Source organism: Mytilus trossulus, chromosome 2, assembly GCF_036588685.1.
Source record: "Mytilus trossulus isolate FHL-02 chromosome 2, PNRI_Mtr1.1.1.hap1, whole genome shotgun sequence".
In the NCBI taxonomy this organism is placed as follows: Eukaryota; Metazoa; Mollusca; class Bivalvia; order Mytilida; family Mytilidae; genus Mytilus; species Mytilus trossulus.
This window is the reverse complement of record NC_086374.1, coordinates 20,008,696-20,029,894: the sequence shown is the minus strand read 5'-3', so window position 1 is coordinate 20,029,894 and position 21,199 is coordinate 20,008,696. Positions and strand designations below refer to the sequence as shown.

The window sequence follows — 21,199 nt, the reverse complement described above, 5'->3', positions numbered from 1 at the left end:
ATTGATGGAATTAGTATAAAAAGTCAGTATCAGTAAGAGAAAAACATGACGTTGTGCAAATAGAATGACAAAATACAGGTATCGGCAGATTGCAGATCTGCGAATGTACATATGTATATGGAAATAACAATAGAATTAGTTTGGTTTTAAATTCCTGATTAAAATCAATATGCATACCAATATAAACAACATTTAAAGATCGAATTACAGTGTTGAATGTGTAACCTATTATAATCAGGTTCATTAATTGAAAGGATCAATTAGTTTACTTGGATTGAATCTAAATTTTCGTGCTCGATAAGCTACATCTCCGTCAAAATAGGATGTGCTATCCCGTTTGAAAAGTTTTCTGCAAGTACAGTCAAACTTACAAACCTACGCTATGGAAAAATTAAGCAAAGGTTTAAAGTAAGTTGTGGTAACAAAATGCCTGAATTATAATTTGGACGGCATATGTATCAATGACATCCTAAAACTGGTAACGGTTGCGCATTGCTAAAGTGTTTTAGACTGAAAGCAATATTTTCGAATTGGTGTATTATATAAGAGGTCTTGGTAATTTGAGACTTAAATATTGCAGGTGACATTTGGAGTCTATGCTAGTGGCCATACAAATTTCTATATGTTTCTGGTGATAGTTTATTCTTAATTTTCTTTTTTTTTTCTCATTTTTCAATATTCTTTTAAAAAAAAATCTTTTTTTTTGTTTTTATATAATAGTCCCATCCCAGTCAGTTTTCAGTATATTTTTTGAAGTCTTATTCTCTATTTTGTAAACCCACACTGAAGAACCTCCTGCATCCGTCTATCATGTACTGATATGTCACAGTTATCAGTGTTATGCATGATATGTCTTATGTATGTAATTTGTGTTATACAAAACTATTCACGTGTAGTATCTATGTCGGTTTAAAAACCTCTGATGAGCTTATGTTTTACTGTTATTCATAAATATGTACCGACTCTAAATAAATTAACTTGAAGCTTTTCGTTTGATTTAATCTGTGCGGTTATTTTTCTTCTCTTTTTTTTCTTTGGCTGTCTACTGGAAATTAAAATGGAAATGAATAGTGATCATTGAATTATTTTTATTTATATATGAATATTAAATTTTGAACCACTAGCAAATTTATTTATTTTTAAGACATGTCTATCCGGAATTTTTCCGATATGTATGTACTTTTTATTGATATTGGACTGCGATTGGTTCAAATGCGGGTCATCAAAGGTCAATCCAAAATGGAAGACGAGATGGGAAGATCCCAATTTTCAATGTTTACTTCATTGAAATATCCATCTGTATCGTTCACTTTGTCCTAAAAACGGTATTTTTGCCATTTTGATAATATATGATAACTAACCAAACCCTGGCATTATTTAAATTTATCGCCAGTACCCTATAATCTCATTTTCGACCCTAGTATGGGATACAGCTTATGACGTTATGTTAATCTCGTAATCATGAAACATTGGGTTAGGTTTTGGTAGTTAAAGAACGTGAAATTAGGAATTGTTGACGGTTGAATAAGGATTTTATAAAGTAATAAGCAGCAAACAATATCAAATTGATCAACTGAACTGGTAAATACTGCATGTATACAAATCCTTGATGTAAACAGTAAACATACTAAGTCAGGAGCCTCTGGTCTTTGTTAGTCTTGTATTATTTTAATTTTAGTTTCTTGTGTACAATTTAAAAATTGGTATGGCATTCATTATCACTGAACTAGTATATATTTGTTTAGAGGCCAGCTGAAGGACGTGTCCGGGTGCGGGAATTTCTTGCTACATTGAAGACCTGTTCATGACCTTCTGTTGTTGTTTTTTCTATGGTTGGGTTGTTGTCTCTTTCACACATTCCCCATTTCCATTCTCAATTTTATAAAATATATCATTAGCATTAATGTGCAAAGTGTCCAATTGTTCTTCTGCTTCAACCAGATACCTGGATACTGGCATCAATCAGCAAACTGATTTTCCTGTCGTGACTTTGGTGTGCATGCTGAAACCTCCCCAATACTGCTTGAATTTAGTTCAGCTAATCTATTGATTGATACATTGTAGATATGAAATAAAAAGCTGTGGAATGATTACCAATGATACCTCTCTCCAACAAAGACCAAATGAGGCAGAAGTTAAACACCTTTAGGTCACCATATGTCCTTCAGCAATGAGCAATATGGTTTTAAAGATATTGCATCTTGAGCTATAGAATGATCTGAAGTGACAAATGTAAAGCAATGTAAGATAGTTAAACTGTCTGATTTATGGACAAACGAATGTATTAAAAACAATGATATTCAGCAACGAAAGAAAATTACTGAATTACAGGCTCCTGATTTGAGACAGGCACATACATAATGTGGTGGGGTAAAACATGTTTGCTTGTGCCAAAGATATGCCTTGATTTATTTTGATTAAATGCCAAAATTATATGGAAATGTATTATGCAAATGTAAAATATATACAGTAGTCCGAACAACAAAGGCTTCATATTTCTTTATCGTTAGAAATTGAAGTATTGATGTATACTTCAAAATAAAAACGTGAGTGTCCATGGCAGTAGAAAAGACATTGATTGTACTGTTTATTCAATTTTCATGCATGTTAACCTCTGAAAATAAAAATACAAATGTAGGTTATGAGGAATTGACCTACATTGAGGAAAAAACTATGATAAAGTTCAGTTACTTATAAATGTTTAACACATGGAAATGTTTTCCCTGAAGTTGTTGACTTGTACCCAAGCAAAAGAAATAAAAATTCTTGTTATAATGAAACTTGGTTTTTCTTAGCAATTGCCATCACTTACATGTAGCATTCATTGTTGGAATTGTCATTCATCATAAACTTTCCAAAGATTAACTTTTCTGAAATAACTACATGTACTAAAACCAATTTCACACAAAAAAAACAGCAGGCTAATGCTGCTAATAGGCAGCACACACACCAGAAAAGTGGAAATAGATGAATAATAATAAATGTAGTGACTGCCAGTCCTATTCCATGTATTCAGTTATGTTATACTTAATTCAGGATTTATATACATGATATATGATGGTTTTCAGTCTAATTGAAATGAAATTGTCAGAGATATTCTGAGGAAATAATTATATTTGTCAAGGATTTATTCATATTATCAATACTGAAATATATCTATCAAAGTGGTAAGATTAAAGTCTGAATTGTTTGTTTCAGATGTTATCTAATATAGACTGGAAGTGGCCTACACTAGGTGTGTTCCTGTTTCTAGTCTCCTTTGGTAATCTTGGTTTGTTGTTGATTGTTTACTTCCTGTGTATACTAGTGGGGTAAGTCATTTTGTTTATTATATCAATTAATATGCAATGGTTTATCAAACCCCATACATTATTTAAGATGATAAACCTTCATGCTAGGATTATGTTATAAATATTAACCATTACATATTTCAGTAAATTCTACTTTTTTTTTTCTGAGCTCACTGAATTTATCCAGGAAGAAACATTGACAAGGTCAAGTTAACATAAATAACCATTTATATCTTTTGAATTTGATGACATAATTTATCAGTGATATGATAGAGATAAAATTTTGTCACATAATTAACTTACTTTCATTTTATGGATCAAATACAATACATATAACTTTGGTACGACATAATACACATTTTTGCATATACACCAATTAATACTTGGTTTTACTTGAATGCATGTAAAAAGCTGTAATTGAAAATAAATGACTTATTTCTGGAATTGAAATAAAGATGATTTCAAAAAAGGTTAAATTACATATAATATTAGCATATTTTTGCCATATCTTATGAACCTCCTTTGTTTATGCACACAAGTTCATGGATAAGACCTCTGGAAGATTATTTTATTTGCATTATATGTTGATTTTAGAGCTTTGGTGATTGCAGTATATCATGGAAGACAGATTTCCTTGCAGACCCAGAAAACAGACTTTCCAGAGTTACAGAAACCACAGCTAGGTGTCATGAAGGTTAGTATAACATTTACTCTGTTCAGAATCTATATTTGCTCATCAAATGGTCTGACTCTGTTTTAACTCCCAAAAGCATTGATGATAGGCACCTTATGAACAAGTATATTCTATCCTACAAATGGCTGCCATGTCAGTAGAAACAGATGGTAGGCTTAGTTAGGTCAATGAAGTTGAAAAGCATTGAAACTTGTAACTCTGAAAAGATATTACTCTGACCAAGGACATTTAAACCTGGGTATAGAAAATGATTTGATCATTTTATAAAAAGCATATTAATATAAAAATAACACATAAATGATATTTCATGACCACACGGAATGATACCAGACATAATTTTTTGTTCTTAGGTTTGTCTGTGCCCAAACCTGTTTGTCTACAAAATGCCCATGCTTTTTGCAAAGAATCTAGGTAAATCTCTGCAGTCATATTAAGATTTTTTTCAATGTCCTTATTTGTTTTTTGTTGTTATCAATTTGTTTGGGGACATGCCTTATAGTTAAATTTAGTGTGGACAGTTCAATATTAATTTAGTAAAATGATGAAAGTGTTACGAAAACGTTATATTTTTTTTGTATTTCAATAAGATTATGAAAACCATGGAAAACATAACAAAGATAAAGAACTTTGACAAAAGAATGACAGGAGCAAGTGTTATAGATGAGGTGCTACAAGAGGTAAGTAGTTAGAATGACAGGAGCAAGTGTTATAGATGAGGTGCTACAAGAGGTTGGTAGTTTGGCAGTTATTTTTATAATTCCCATGTAATATATAGAGCGGGTTGTTTCCCTTTTCAGACAGCCTCTGACCCCTGTCATATATGAGTTCAAAAGATAATACTTTCCAGTTAAGGAAGTTTGCTTTTCAGTTTTAAAATAACAAGCTTTTCATAATACACAAATGTACTAGTATATATTGAAAGGGGATTAATAAAGGAATCAAAATAAAAAAAATATGTCAATGTGCTTGTTTTCGAGATATTAGCCTTTGGTTGTTTTTTTGCGGCAAAATGTTCTCTCTTGATTTTTCGTTAGATTTAAAGTTCTAAAGAACTATTAAAAAATAACAAAGATTTTATAAGACTTTTACAGATGGCTGGCTTATAGCTATATATGTAAATGATTTATAAAAGAAAAATGGGGGTTATGGGCACATTTTTTATGGCATTCAAATGAATAAAACTAGATGATTCCGAAAATCTGACAAAAAATCCAAAACATGACAAGCGAACATCCTCAAAAGACTCACTCAAACCCTGATTGGGTTCCTTTTCTAGTACTATAACATTAAGTCATCAAGATCTTGTGTATAGAATGATTGCAAGGTCTACATATACATGATATAGGTCTGTGGATTGCCCTTACATAATATGCAAAAAATCATTTTACAGGTATTGAAACATGCCCTTACATAATATTAAAGTTTTGATTGATTTTTGCAGGTATTGAAACATGCTTTTAGAGATTACATCAAAGCCTGGTATAGACAAATTAGTGACCATGATGGTTTCTTGTTGGATATCAGACAGACTGTACAAAAAGTGGCAATAACATTTGCTACAAGGTATTTAACATTTGTTTTGCAATTCTATTCTTAATAAGGGTCCTGAAATTTTGTGTCTTTTTCTTCCTTCAAGTTTGGTCAAAGGGGTAGGTCCGGTAAGGGCAGGTTCATCTGACAGATTTTTGACATTTTTTAAAAACTTAAGTGTCTATTTCAGTTGTTTCATTAAGTATATGTGAAATATTTTAAAGTTGGTCCTCAGGTACAAAAAGCGTCAATTTTGACGTTTTTTCATTCTTTTTCTCGACCTGTAAGTCCGGGAAATGCTAATAGATGCATCCATCTGTAGTTTACATGTAGGGTGGACACCAGTGAACACTTTATCACAACAGTTGTTAGGTCGGAGTGAAACTGATCTGGGTTCATCAGTGTAAAGAAGGTCATTTGCACCAAAATTCACAAAATTTCGGATTTTTTCCAATTTTGAACTGTAACTGGACTTGCAACCGGAAGTAGTCGTTTCCTCAGCGTATTTTGATAATAAACACGACCAGTCGTTATGTGCCTTTAGGTTAACGGTACTTGTCAAGGTTTCAGTCCTCTGAACTCCATGATTCAGACCTTGAAGGTAAGCCCACCCCTCCAAAAAAAACCAATTTTGTCCGATATCAAATTTTGAAGTTCGTATTTGAGCTCAAAATGAATATTTAAAGTGAGAAACATGACATGAATAGTTTCAGATTGAGGAAACGTGCATACACTACCAATTAAATGGTATTACGATGACCTCTAAATGTATGGAGCGCCATTGATGCCAAAATAACTGTAATCTGGGTACGGCCATAATATTACGGCCCCCGCAGACAAGGGTTAATATCTGCAAAGCCATAAGTTTTAACTGGATTATATAAATAACAAATGTATTTGTGAGGTTGGGTTTCTTTTGAATATGATGTGGAAGTTGATCATAGAACTTTGAATTTCATACCAGTTAGAGTGTTTTGAGATGCCTGAAATTGGTTTAAGTGTGTAACCATTAAAAAGTTTTAATCATATGATGTAACTCAGGCAACCTTGCATGCATGCATATTGTGTATTGTATAAAAGCAATTTTCATTTATAACTGGACTGGTAAATAGGATTATTCTGGATCCTTACTCCTAAATATAGCTTTTCCTGACAACTGAAGAAATGAGACATGGGTAAAACTTTCTATCAGTGGCATGCACTTGCACTTCAGTGACAAATGTTTAATAAAAAACTATAATTCTATGATTTGTGTTTGTAGATCAAAAGAAGTGGATTGGATGCCCTACTTCACACAACGATTAGTTGATGATTTTGCTTCACATATCAAATTATACAGACGAGCAACAGATAGAGTCAATATGTCTCCTAAGGAGGGTATGCTTTATACTGTTTATATATTAATATTCATTGACATCAGGGCTCACGCTACCAGGCAACTATGGAGAAGAAGTCACTTTCCTGACTCACTTCGCTTTCCCTGACGTCCAAAAGGGATAAAAAGTTGCCCTGTTGTTTATGATACTCACTTTTAGTCGCTTTCGTCATCAGACATTTTCAATTTTTTCCAAGTAGATGAAACATCAATTTTTTATTGATAATTGAAGAAATTCTGACAAATATGATTCATTTTCTTAAGAAAAGAGGTTGAAGCATTGACTTTGCAGTGTGTAGCAGGTTATTTAATAAAAATACAACTTTTTATCACTTCGTACTCAATCGGTGCTAGTTATGTACATCGACCTTACTTTCGGCAGCAAAATAAGTTAGTGTCTTCATATAGATGTGATAAAAATTACCTACAGTAAGTGTTTAATCCATTTATTGCATTAAAAACTTCATGTTCCCTTTCAAATAGCTTGTCAAACATTGTTTTTTTTTGTAAATTTTCTTGCTTTCTTCCGCCATTGACCGTTTCTAACTACACATCGGAACATGACCAACTATAACCCAAATCCGTAGTTTTATAATAATAACTACGGACGCATGGATGGATCAGCTGATAGAAGGATATTGATCTTTAAAGGAAAAATTATGCATTAGATTTTGGTTATAGTTGGTCATGTTCCGATGTGTAGTTAGAAACGGTCAATGGCGGAAGAAAGCAAGAAAATTTACAAAAAAAAACGATGTTTGACAAGCTATTTGAAAGGGAACATATGGATTGTTTCAAAATATTGATTAAATTTTCTTCACTATGAGACTATTATACTTATATCAATACATTATGGCCCAGCTTCTCCTTATGATTAGTGTGAGCCCTGGACATTTTTTTTTTTTATTATGATCTTTAGGTTGTTTCTTGCAGAATTTCTGTGCAGTTCTTTAACAATAAATTATTAAATTTGTAGTTTCTTTACATGTTAAATGTTAGGTTTTTTTCATAACTTTTAGTGTATTTATATGTATTAAATGGTGCTCTTCTAAAAAAAAAAAATCATAAAGGATGTTTACTGTTAATTTTCATTGCAATACATTTCTATAAATAATAATGGTATAATTCAGATGGTTATGAAGAACATGTGGTATCTGAATTCTTTGACCTTGAACTTGAAATGGAGAAAAACATGTGTAGAGATGTTGTGTGCTTAGATCCAGATTCTGAAAGACGTAGGTTTTTTTACAAATACTTTTAACAGTAAAATGGATTGGGACAAGATGGGTCTTACTTGACCCATATGATAGTGAATAATCTAAAGTAACCATACATAAAAATAAAATTAAGAATTGAAATGGGGAATGTGTCAAAGAGACAACAACTCGACCATAGAAAAAACAAAAGCAGAAGGTCACCAACAGGTCTTCAATGTAGCGAGACATTCCCGCACAGGAGGCGTCCTTCAGCTGGCCCCTAAACAAATATAAACTAGTTCAGTGATAATGAACGCCAAACTAATTTTCAAACTGTACACAAGAAACTAAAATTAAAATAATACAAGACTAACAAAGGCCAGAGGCTCCTGACTTGGGACAGGCGCAAAAATGTGGCTGGGTTAAACATGTTTATGAGATCTTAACCCTCCCCCTATACCTCTAGCCAATGTAGAAAAGTAAACGCATAACAATATGCACATTTAAAACTCAATTCAACAGAAGTCCGAGTCTGATGACAGAAGATGTAACCAAAGAAAATAAACAAAATGACAATAATACATAAATAAGAACAGACTACTAGCAGTTAACTGACATGCCAGCTCCAGACTTCAATTAAACTGTATACTAATGTTCAAGGTGGCTAGAAAATAATCAGTGTGAAGTTTTTATACTTAGATCAGTTTCTCAGTTACCACGAAGTGTATGTTGTATATATATATGACGTAAATGATAAGTAGTACTTGTTATGTATATTACTTAGTCATGGCTTATTAAGCTAGCGAGGCATTTCAGCACCCACATTTTTTATACCGGTACTAACAATAGAAAATACCTTTTATTTTATTTTCAGAGTATTTACAAGATTTAAGTGAAGTTTTACTATTTTTACTTTTACCACAAGAAGATTTTCATAATAAATCTTTTCGTTATATATTGAGGGTAAGTAAACAGTGTTCTATTTCTACAGATGTGTTAGCCTGTTAGGTCAAATAAATATTCACATAATCATAATATAGACATTCAAAACTGAATAATACATCTAGCAGGATTATAGACATTCATACCTATATTAATAGCTGTATAAAAAGTCTATATAAAAAAATATGGAGAATATGTACAGTGAGACAGTAACCCAACAACACAATAAAAACTAATGACATTATGAAGTAATTATATTGTGGTCCAATGGGCAAATGTCTGTACAGAATGTCAAGACTATTAAAAAAATCCAGTTTAACCAAAGATGTAGAACCAGTAACCCTCCCAAAACAGCCCTGTAAATGAACATTTTGAAAACTTCATTTGTTCAAGTAGAGTTAGTGTGTTTGTATTGCTAAATGTATGATTTTTGAAAGTATAATAAAAAATTGAGTACATTTGCTTGATTCACTATGAATATATATTAGACTTAAATTTTGAAGTTGAGCATATGATATATTTTAACTATTTCAGCAAAAATATTTGTGGGTAAGGGGTGGTGCTACTTTCTATTTTTTAGAAAATTAACATAAACTACTCGAATTTTTTCCAAAATTCAGGCAATTTCAAATTTACAGTTGAGAAAGGAAATGGGGAATGTTTCAAAGCGACAACAACCACACCATAGAGCAGAAACAGCGGAAGGCCACCATTGCCTACATTTTTGACATTTCAAATACATTACTAATGATGAAGTTTCTATTTTAACTGAAACAATTGTACATAATAACATGTGTTTTCATATATTTTCACAACATCATTGCAGTTTAAAAAAATCTGGTTTTTAGAGGCAAAATATTAGTAAGTGGACCAACTCCTTCACAAATTGACAAACCACATAACTGATATTATTTAGTAGCTTAAATTGATGTTTTAATTTTGTAGGAAGTTTTAGTAAATGGAATATTTTTACCCACAATAGATTTAATGTCCGATCCAGATTATGTCAATCAAAATATAGCTTGGTTTGTAAGTATAATTATTCTATAATTCAATCCATCAAATCTTCAAGATAAGGTTAAATATTTCATTCAGTTAAGTATTTGATTTCTATCATTTAAGCATCTTCATTGATTTTTGTGCTTCTGTTTAACTATTCTTGTAGTATTTCAAATGTTGTTTTTTTAACAATTTTAAAGTACATTCACTGCATTAGATTGGGAATTACAGTTTTATATTTGAAGAGCAACTGTGTGTTGGGGATTTGATCTTCAAATTAAAAGCTGTACATTCTTAAATTCATCTTTTTGAATGGTTATGCAATACTGTAGCAATACTGTAAACATTTTGAATAATAGATGAGATACTGTCATAAAATGTGTTGATATCATTAAATTTTTATGCCTCATTTATGGGCATTATGTTTTCTGGTCTGTGTGTCCGTTCGTTATTGTCCGTTAGTCTGTCCTGCTTCAGGTTAAAGTTTTTGGTCGAGGTAGTATTTGATGAAGTTGAAGTCCAATCAACTTGAAACTTAGTACACATGTTTCTTATAATATGATCTTTCTAATTTTAATGCCAAATTAGAGATTTTCCCCCATTTTCGTGGTTCATTGAACATAGAAAATGATAGTGCATATGGGGCATCTGTGTACTAGGGACACATTCTTGTTACTTTTATTTTACATGCATATGTACAGTTAGAGGATATTAGAATAATGATTGTTATATTTTTTTAATAGTTATAGCTTCTTTTTATTTGTTACTGTATAATTTTTCAGTGTACAGAAAGAACATTAACGAATGAAACTTTTTTACAAGTTGCCAAAAGTTCTATAGATATTGATGAATTAGAAGCAGTGAAAGAAATTGTAGAACAAAATATACATAAATGGAGATCTAAAGACAGTGGAGGGATCGATGGTAAGAATAGATTTTTTAATAACAAACTATGCATAAACAAATATGAACAAAGACCAAACAATGTTACAAAATATACCATGCCACCAAAATATGCTTGAACAAATATCAACAAAACCCCTTACAAAATTTACCATATCACAATCCTAATATGCCTGTCCCAAGCCAGGAGCCTGTAGTCCATTGGATGTGGTTGGTTGCTGTCTGCTAGGAATGTTATTTGTGTAATGTTATTTGATAAAATTGAGCCTTTTAATTTTCCATTTTAAATTGTTTCTTATTTTGTGATCAAGTACTTTATGGCTTTCTAAAAATATTGTGTTTGCTCTTAATTGAAGGCCATATATGTAATATTAATTTTAAAAAACATATTTGTTTTGACATGAGCGGTTATCACTTTTACTATTAATTTATAGAAAGTTATTTGAAAGTATTGACTTAAATCTTGATGTTTTAATAGTAAGGTTTTGTCTGTTATAAATGATTTTAATCTTTACAGATGCTGTAATTAAACAGAATTTAAACAGTTTAGTATTTGTTAAGACTATATGTGAAGGAAGAATTAAAAGATTGATTGATGGAGTAGATGATAATATTGATGTAAGTATGTCAACAACAAAAGGTGTTATATTAGATTAAAATTAACTACTTGGTCAGTTTTAAAAATGAAAACAGTTCAACTGAGAAAGAAATACAATATTTTCAACAAAAAGAGAAAATTTCATTAACCATTGAATTTGAAAATCCTACATAGTACCACCACTTTGGACGGTTAGATGATAGTTTTGGTAGATTTTAATTTCATTATTTACCTTAAGAATTCACACTTACAAAAACATTTTGACATTTTGAAATTATCCTATCAATAGTTGAGCAACAGTCTTATGTAAAAAGATATTTTCAACATATTTGATTATGATAATGTGATAAAAAAACAAACATGTGTTTCATATTTACTTTGCCATCATGTTAACTATGTTATGAGGTGTAATCTGTGAGAGAAATAAACAAATGAAGAAAAGATTAAAAAGGGAAACTTATAAAAAGAAAATTTTAATCTTTGGAAACAATTTGAGAAAAATATGCAATTCATCACTATTAAAGTAAACTTTATGTAGTTGCTGGTCTAAGGGGAGATAATTTGTAAAAAAAAAAAATAAGTAAGAAGTAAACTCAAAAGAATACATATGAAAGTTTGATGTAATTTTAGAAGTACATGTACTTGCACTGAATTTAATTCATCAGTTAAATTTATTTCTTAAGATTTTTTCAGATGCTAATAATTTGAAATTATTTTTCTTTTTTCTTACAGATTTCTGATATTTGCAGAGCAAAGAATATATTTATATTAAGTTTAGACGAAATTATAGAAAATAATATAGCATTAGCAGTTTTTATAGGTAAGATCTAAATCTTGTTCATTGGTATAGTATTATCATGGTTTGACATAACATGTAGAAAAAATAATAAATGAAAAAGTAAAACCTTCTTCACACAAGACAGCTCATCCAAATAATCTTGTTTAATCACTTTATCACCAGCTAAATCATCATATGAAAGTTACTGATTATTTCATTTAAATTTCATAAATACATAAAAATTCAAACAGTTATTTATAAAATGTGTCAAAACAAGAAGGAAGAACATGTTTAATTTCAACTGGATATCAGCCTGTATATGTACATAAGTATTAGAATCCACAATTTATTCACATTTTTAGTTGTAAGATTTAGAATTTATAATTCACTTTTCTATTTCAGAATTTATGACGAGTGTTGGGGGCCAAATGTATTTATTTTTTTATTTAAATGTCGAGGTAAGTTTATATAAAATTCTGTTATTAGACCAAGTTGAAAATCCTACTCATAAATCAGCTGTTAAATGGATGGTTAATTGTGTTGGTGAATGAAATTTATTTTAATTTATTCACCTTCTTTAAAGAAACATTTGCATCCCACTTTTCTTGGTACTACCGAACAGAATGATCATATATCTGGTCTTCAGTTTGACTGTGGTGACTTGTACTATATAGGAAAAGGTTAAACTCCAGCTATCTTTTTAATATTTCATAATACTTCAATAATTTAATTTCTTCTGTTAAAATAGAATAATAATTTTTAGTCAAATTCAGTGATACTAGATGCGATAGACTTCTTATATTTTCTGCAAAGAAAAGAAAATTTGCTATTAGTTTTAAAGAAGTAAGTAGAACTTTCTTCTAATTTGTTCATGATGTTTTATTGTAGTATTACAGAAATGTTGTTTTTTGTAGGGTTTTCGTGCAGCTGCTGAGCAGCAGATTAGAGCAGCACAACAAAGAGCAATGGGAGGGGAGGCAACTGAAGTTGACTTAGAGTCTTTACGAAGAGCAGCGTTAATTATCCATGATCAGTATTTATCTGAAAAGGTAAATTTTGGTGGTTTCTTGCAGCATTACTGTTTCCTTATCTATCTATGGGTGTTAAAGGGATAATTCGCCATTTTTCACTTTTCATTTTATTATGTTCATAATACCATAAAAAACATATTCACCAAGTTTTATTTTGATATGAAATCTAATAAACAAGAAAATAGGGAATTATTAATTTTAATTTTTGAAACTTCCTGACTTATGTGACGTAGTTTAAGTCTTTGATGCATGCCGGGAGTGAAAATATCTCATTTAAGTCTTGTTCGTTAACCATCTAATAACACGATTTAAAGCGCATCGACGATTTTTGGTGTAGCTATTAGCCAACGAAAAAATAAGTGATAGCCATGCAACTTTTAAAATTAGATCGTTTGGATTTTTTAAAAGGAATTTTAATAATAAAAGTAAATCATACAATAGAACATTTTTATGAATTTTTTTTCTAAAAATACTTTAAACAAACATATGAAACTGACATGATCGATAGTGTATTAAAAATACATGTTTGTATTCTGACCTTTTTGCTTCATTCCAGCAATCATTTTCACTTGCTTGTACGGTGGAAACAATAAAATGTGTATTGTTTTGTGACACCTAAAGAATGTGGATTGCGTAGTTTAACTCAAGGTAATTGAAAGATTAGCATTATGTAATTCTAATCTTTTGATCCTCATTGAGTGAAATCTAGGCGTCACGGTTCACTGGCATTTCAGGTGTGAACAACATTTCGTATCAATTCTAAACGGGAGTCAGACAAAGTTTCAGACACATGAATGTAATAAAAAATAATTAAGATTAATTAACGGGCATAATAAGATCGCACAATAACTGGATAGCTGTTGTATATTTTTATATCTTGCATAAGATCACTTTTAATGAATTATGACTTTTGATTACTTTAGTAACGATAAAATACTGAATTATTTTAATTGAAGTATTTATAAATAAAAATAGCCTTCTAAACACCAGTTTATGAACTAAAAATTGTACTATTTTAAATCAGGATTGGCAGCCTTAAATATTTCAAACAGATCATTAACAATTGCAATTATATATTTTAGTCCATCCAAAGTGATCTTTAATTACCTATTTAGGAATTAATCTGCTCATCAAAATATTTTAAATCTCACAACACATGAATACTTCAGATATTTGAAAAAAACATGTTTTAAAAAATTGACAGGAAATTAAAGGATCTAATAGGAATGGAATCAACAAATTACGAACAGATATGCTTTTCAAGTGTGAATAACATCAACAAAATATATACATAATCGGGAATGTCCTTCTTAAAATACTCTTCGTCTCACATCGTAACTATATATAATACTTTAGGTATTTGACCAACGATGTATTAAAAAAAATTAACGAATTAAATATCATCTTTCCCTATTTTTTAATGTAATTATAAGTCTGTTTCAACTGGCAAGAAGACAAGCAGTTTATTCTTTAAATTGCTGTCATTGAATATCAACTTCAAGAGAGAAAATAAATCCCGAAATTGATTCGAAACTTTGATACTCTATAGTTTTCCTGGAAAATATTCACATCCCTCGGTATTAGTGTACTTCCAGTTGCGTATATATTACATGCATGTCGGAACAATTGTGATGATGGCGAATTTCTTCCTTTTTTCGAGAACAATCTAATTGATACATAAATGTCCATAACTTCGATGAGCCAAATAAAGTTATATATCAACCTGTATTTAAATCTCTTCTTCTTCTTTTGGTATACAATAGTCTATCGACATTTGATGATTACATACTGTTGGCATACGTGGACTTGTCATTTTACAAAACTTTTACCCCAATTTACGCAAAATGTATGTTTTTTTCTTATGTTCCATGTATACATGTATATATTTTAATTTGCGCTATAGTTCCGTAACTTATAATCCAGGCGTATATACGAATGGTCGACAAGTGCGTACATTTTTTTCAAATCAATATTTCTGGCCTTCACCATTGACAACGAGTATATATTACATTTTACCAAATTTACCCTTGGAAAAAATAGGTATATAGATTTTTATTTCATCAAATCTGTTTGGTTTTTTTTTTGTATTATTTATATTTTTATAAATAATTTTCTTTTCACCAGAAATGTTATTCATAAACAAGCGTGTGAGTTTAGTAATATCACTTTTGGACAAGCAAGATAGAGATGTATATTATACACCTAAAAGTTCAAAATGGAAAGTTATAAGTTATCGGCCGTGTACACTTATCAATACACTTAGAAGTGAAACGATGCATGAATTTGCAAACTCGACAGGAAATCGCTTGAATACCTGGACGTGTCACCTCACACCCCCTACAATACCTTTGGGAGTAATACCTTTAGCCATGTGGGTGATCAGTGGAACGAAGATCCTAATTTATTTGAATAAAGTTTATTACATAAAAGAATTATGAACTAATTAGATTTCCGAAAACAATTCAAGTTTCACGGAAGACTTATTTATGATATGAAATTTTGACTTTTTCACTAATTCCTATAATTTTCAGTCTCAAAATAACAGATCATGGTTATTTAAAAAAAAAAGAAGAAAATTTTCCGTATCAAGTTAGTTAACTAGTTAACTAGTCGGATAAAACAAACGTACGATTGACGAGATATCGACACGCAATTACGACTACATCGGGTTACTGTTGTTTTGGTCCTTAGACATATCGTGACTGCAAATTGAAGAAGGTGACAAAATTGCCGACCGGAGAGAATTGATACTCTAAATTTAAAAATGATGGTGATCTCTTGTCTAGCAGAATAAAACTTTAATATCTATGAATTTGAGATTTTTTATACAGAATAAACATAATATCAATTTTTGATTTTTTTGCGAAGTTTCCCTTTAATATCTATGTCACAAAAATGCAGCTTAAACTCAAGGTTAATCTATCTGTACTATCAAATGTGTCTTGAACTATTAGATATATATAAAAGTAGAATGATTGTAAGGATAGTATTAAAAGTATAATGACTGAATCACCATTTCAATCCTTGCAGGGGTTCCTAACTTAATGTATAGTGGATAAACAATTTATGTATAACCATTTCTAAATTTCTGGAATGAACCTTCTCTTATGTAAAATAAAAATCCATTCCTGCGTATACCTATCCTTCAGAATCACAGCAAACAAAGAAGGAATTTGTTTGGCTTGGTCTTTCAAATAATTTGAAGGTGACTGAATTTTCTACTTTCAGGCCTCATCTAGAATTAAAATTGACAGTGAAATAGTAAAGAGAACTTTGCAACGAATTAAGAGTAAATTTCTATCAGAAAGTGTGTTTGATGAAGTTGCAGCTAAAGTGAGTACTCCATTTTTAGGCATAGATACAAGTGAACGGCTCAAAACATAGTTTATAATTTTCACTAAAGCTATTATCATAATGCTGGCAAGTTTAAAGTGAAGTTGACTTGCTTGCTTTGCTTGTATAAATGTTTGGTCAAGCATTGTCATTAAGATTGACATCTGCAATCACTAGAAAAAGGGGTCTTCAGCTTGTATACATTATACTTAAAAAAATGTTATTGGAAGTTAAGCAATGCATACAAGTTGAAGCCCCGCTGAAGTGGCTGGTTTGGCGTAAATATAAAATTTTGATCCTGGTATCTATGATGAGTTTATTTGATAACTATTCATTGTATATAGATGTAGGAAGAGGTGGTATGAGTTCCAATGAGACAACTCTCTATCCAAATAACAATTTATAAAAGTAAACTATTATAGGTCAAGGTACAACCTCAACATGGAGCCTTGGCTCACACGGAACAACAAGCTATAAAGGGCCCCAAAAATACTAGTGTAAAACCATTCAAATGGGATAACCAATTGTCTAATCTATATAAAAAACTGAGAAACAAGAAACACATATAAATTACATAAACTAAGGACAACTACTGTACATCAGATTCCTTACTGGTACTTAGGACAGGTGCAAACATTTGCCAAGGGATTAAACGTTTTAATGGTACCAAACTTTCTCCCTTTTTCTGAAACAATAGAAAACATCACAACATAGAAAAACGCACAATGAAATATCAATTGTATTCATTTGTAGAGACTTGTTTGGAAGCAAGAGAAACTATTTTTAAAATTACTCTTATGATATTTGTAGGTGTATCAAATACTACACACAGAACAGTATTATGAGAAGTTTCTACAAAGTAACGTATACACAAAGTTAATGGAAGATTTGGGTCTGGGAAAGGAGGATCGTTTAGAGGAGGGGGATAATATCAGTATTGATGATAGTACGTATAATATTATAGAAATTAGAAAAACAAAATACTATTAAACATCAGCTAGTATAAAGTCAGAAATTACATTTCTTCTCAAAGATATCTAACATTACATTTTGGCACTAATGTCTAAGTAGATTATTGAAGATATAGAAAAATGAGAAAATTGTGTTTACATTATCTTTTTTTTCTTAAATACCAAATTGAAGATAAATAGAGTTTGACTTTATATAGCAATAGAGTTTCAGGAGATAAATATCAAATTACAGATTAATCAATATAAAATAAAATGACCTTGGTGCCACAATGATTTGTTGAATGTTTTCAATAGTATAACAGCTTTTAGCAAAAAGAATTTCATGCAATAACTGTAACTATTCAACCAAGTACCAAAATAATAAAATATATAATTTTATAACTATAAACTGCAAAGTAAAATGGAAACTATATTGTAGTACTATAAATGAATATATGAGCAAAGTTACAGATTTCCTTTTAATTTACATACACCAGTGGTGCCATGAAACAAAGACAAACAGAAAAAACAAATCACTGAATTAAGTAATATGCAATAGACATAAATCATACATAAATATTCACCATTAAACTAGTATAGCATATGTGATCAGTATTCTGGAATAATTGGTTTGTTGAACAAAATAAATATATCAATTTTACTATTAAACATTGATATATGCATATTGTTTTTAACAGTTCGTAGAATCATTTGGTTCAATGAATATTGATATATACCTATTTTTTTACAGTTCGTAGGATCATTTGGTTCAATGAATATTGATATATACATATTGTTTTTACAGTTCGTAGAATCATTTGGTTCAATGAATATTGATATATACATATTGTTTTTACAGTTCGTAGGATCATTTGGTTCAAAGTAGGTTAATATTTAGGATGAATTGGTCACATGTGTATTACTAATAGTATATAACAATGTTACAACAGAAACAATTTACTTTATCAAAATTATTCATGAAAAGTTAATACAAAAAATGTTTGGCCTATTCAAATTATATTCTGACATTTGATTCATGTAATTTTGAAAATTCCAATAAATTGTTTCTATGTTTTAATTCAGTGCATTATATATCTTGTATGGGCATGATTGAGTGACTCAATTCATCTTGTGTAACAACTTTTTGTTGTTTTTTCTGTAATGGCTGTTTCAGATTTAGCTGCATGAATACAAAATTAAGCAAATGTAAATCACTAGAGCTACCAGGGAAATCTTTATTTCCATTCTAAAGCATAAATGCTGTTCATTAGGTCAAAATCCATAGAAAAATTTCATAAGAATGTTTTATAATTCATGATAATAACAATTATTATAAGCCAACTGTGCCATCTGGAATGAAAATAATTAGTAAAGCAATAAAACCTTGAGAACAATTTTAATAAGAGAACAACTAATGCCTTCTATAGGTTTAAAATTTATGAAAGTCCCTTTTTCTTTATAAACATCTTTATGTGACTTTCTGTTTTCTAAATTTGATTAAAGTTTTAAGATACAATTGCAAGATAGTGATTTTTTTTTTGTTTAATGCATGTTTTTTGTTGCTGTTTTTAAACAACTTCTAATATTTTTTTGATAGACAAGGCAAATTTTAGAGGAGCATGTAGCCACTGTTATATCTGTCTGTCTGAAGCAAAGGTTTGATTATTGATTTTGACTCTACCAATTTCATTGTCTTTGGCCACGGCAGTAATGACAATACAATACCAGAGATGGTTAATTTTTCAGTAATTGCTGCTACTATTTGGCAGTTGTATTTGTAAAAATCAGAAGATCAGCAAAAATGATGTTTGAATTTGTTACATTTAATGTGTAGATAAAAGTAGCAAGAAATAGTCATTAATCTTAGAGTACACTTCCAAAATCAATGTTAAGGATACATGCCAATTGTTGTTCTAGGAGTTATATCCATTGAAACAGTAAAATCAGTTTAAATTTTGAGTTTGTTTTGTATTGATTAAGAGCTTAAAATTTTTCCATCATGACTAACTCTTACCAAATACAGTTCAGTTTCAATTTCAAAATGGTTGGTGAATGTTTGCTTTCACCGTTCAGATTTTTGCCACTTGATAAAAGTGTATTATAAGTCCTGAAAATTAAAGCTTTGCTTATAAATAATTTGAGCAAATGCTTTCATGATTTCTGTAAATGCAGCTTATTTTTTTTTTATACATTTTAAAGCTAGTCATAGTGCCCCTAAGGCCATAAAAGAATGCTTTTAAAATCTTTTATAATAGCATTGTGTCTTGTTTGTAGATTTCAGATTCTAACTTCCAGTATTTACCTGTTCTATTTGTAAACCGCCATTTTTAAATGAGTGACATTTTGTGTAAGAAGCATAATATCTCTGAAACACATCATGATCCTTATTGAAATATTTTGATTAAAAACCTTAATAAATTGTTACATGTAGATGTTTTATATGGTACAGCAAAATATGTTCACCACAATGGAAACTCTTTCTCAAGATCAATGGAGATGATATGAAGTTGTTACAAAAATGAATTGAGTCACTCTATAAGAATAAACTTTTTTCTCTTTTTGTTTGCTGTTATTTACCATCATGATTTTTGTTTATATTGATGTAAACCTAAATCAGATTATCTTTGGTAATTTACAGCAAACTTGTCTTTGTCTAAGCTAGAATTTTAACATGTCAGTGTAATTTGCTTGTTTGCTTTTGATCAGATATTTCAATGCAGTCGGGGTCATCACTTGGCGTAAGTTTTATTTATAGTTTGAAGCAGCACTCAATCTAGATTATGTATTTATAGTTTATAGGGTGATAATTTTATAATTTAAGATTAAGTTTGTCATTATGAGCGGTGTTTTGCAATATAGGATTAGATATTCATTATTTTTATGAAAGACAACATGTTTGAAATAAAGAAAAATAGTCAATGTGTTGTGAAATGCTTAAATTTATAATTCTGTTATATAAAAAAACCAAAGAATTATTTACTATTTAGAGATATACTTTTTCTAAAAATTAATGAAGTATTTTGATTACAGATTATTAATTATTTTATCTGTTGAACAATAGACTGAATTTGTTATGTATTTCAAAATTGACAGATCACAAAGTCCCTGGTAAATTTTATATTATGGTTTTTAAGTTATAAACTTAATGGTTGCTTAGCACAATTAACAAATTAACATGAATTAACACACCAAAACCCTTCACGTGTGCAGCATTTGATATATTTGTTTCTCTTATTCTTAGTCAATTTATCCCTTTCTGCACCCATTGTATAAAAAAAAATTAATCAACGTGTGGTTTGTTTGATCTTAGTACTTCTTTAGTTAAAATCCGATTATGGAGTCGATTGTTCTTGCTGTCCTCTGAATTTCCTATTGTGACGGCATGAAAAAAGGCGACCATGCCTGATGACATCACATAGAAAGAACACATCTTTTTGCAGATCATTCGAAAAGAAGGACTAAGTTTGCCTGCATAATGTTAGAAAACCATAAGAGAAACAGATTCCACCACTAAATCTCGTGTAATACGATATTTATCCACTCCACTCTCGACAGTTAAACTTTAAATATTTAAAACGCT

At 30.1% G+C, this 21,199-nt stretch overlaps 1 protein-coding gene across 5 annotated transcripts in view; it reads left to right on the top strand.

Moving 5' to 3' along the window:
- The first annotated feature begins 1,208 nt into the window (after positions 1-1,208).
- The window catches only part of LOC134706706 (sorting nexin-13-like), a 34,490-nt gene continuing 14,499 nt past the window's right edge, over positions 1,209-21,199 (top strand). The window contains exons 1-18 of one of the 5 annotated variants that reach the window (XM_063565884.1): positions 1,209-1,325; positions 3,199-3,311; positions 3,885-3,984; positions 4,572-4,661; positions 5,426-5,547; positions 6,776-6,891; positions 8,020-8,124; positions 8,960-9,048; positions 9,973-10,056; positions 10,809-10,950; positions 11,447-11,547; positions 12,260-12,347; positions 12,708-12,763; positions 13,220-13,354; positions 16,565-16,669; positions 17,480-17,615; positions 20,326-20,357; positions 20,713-20,727. In XM_063565884.1, the coding sequence (XP_063421954.1) occupies positions 3,199-3,311; positions 3,885-3,984; positions 4,572-4,661; positions 5,426-5,547; positions 6,776-6,891; positions 8,020-8,124; positions 8,960-9,048; positions 9,973-10,056; positions 10,809-10,950; positions 11,447-11,547; positions 12,260-12,347; positions 12,708-12,763; positions 13,220-13,354; positions 16,565-16,669; positions 17,480-17,615; positions 20,326-20,357; positions 20,713-20,727 (1,629 nt within the window). In that variant the 5' untranslated portion in view covers positions 1,209-1,325. The other 4 variants (XM_063565885.1, XM_063565886.1, XM_063565887.1 and 1 more) reach the window with 4 other exon arrangements.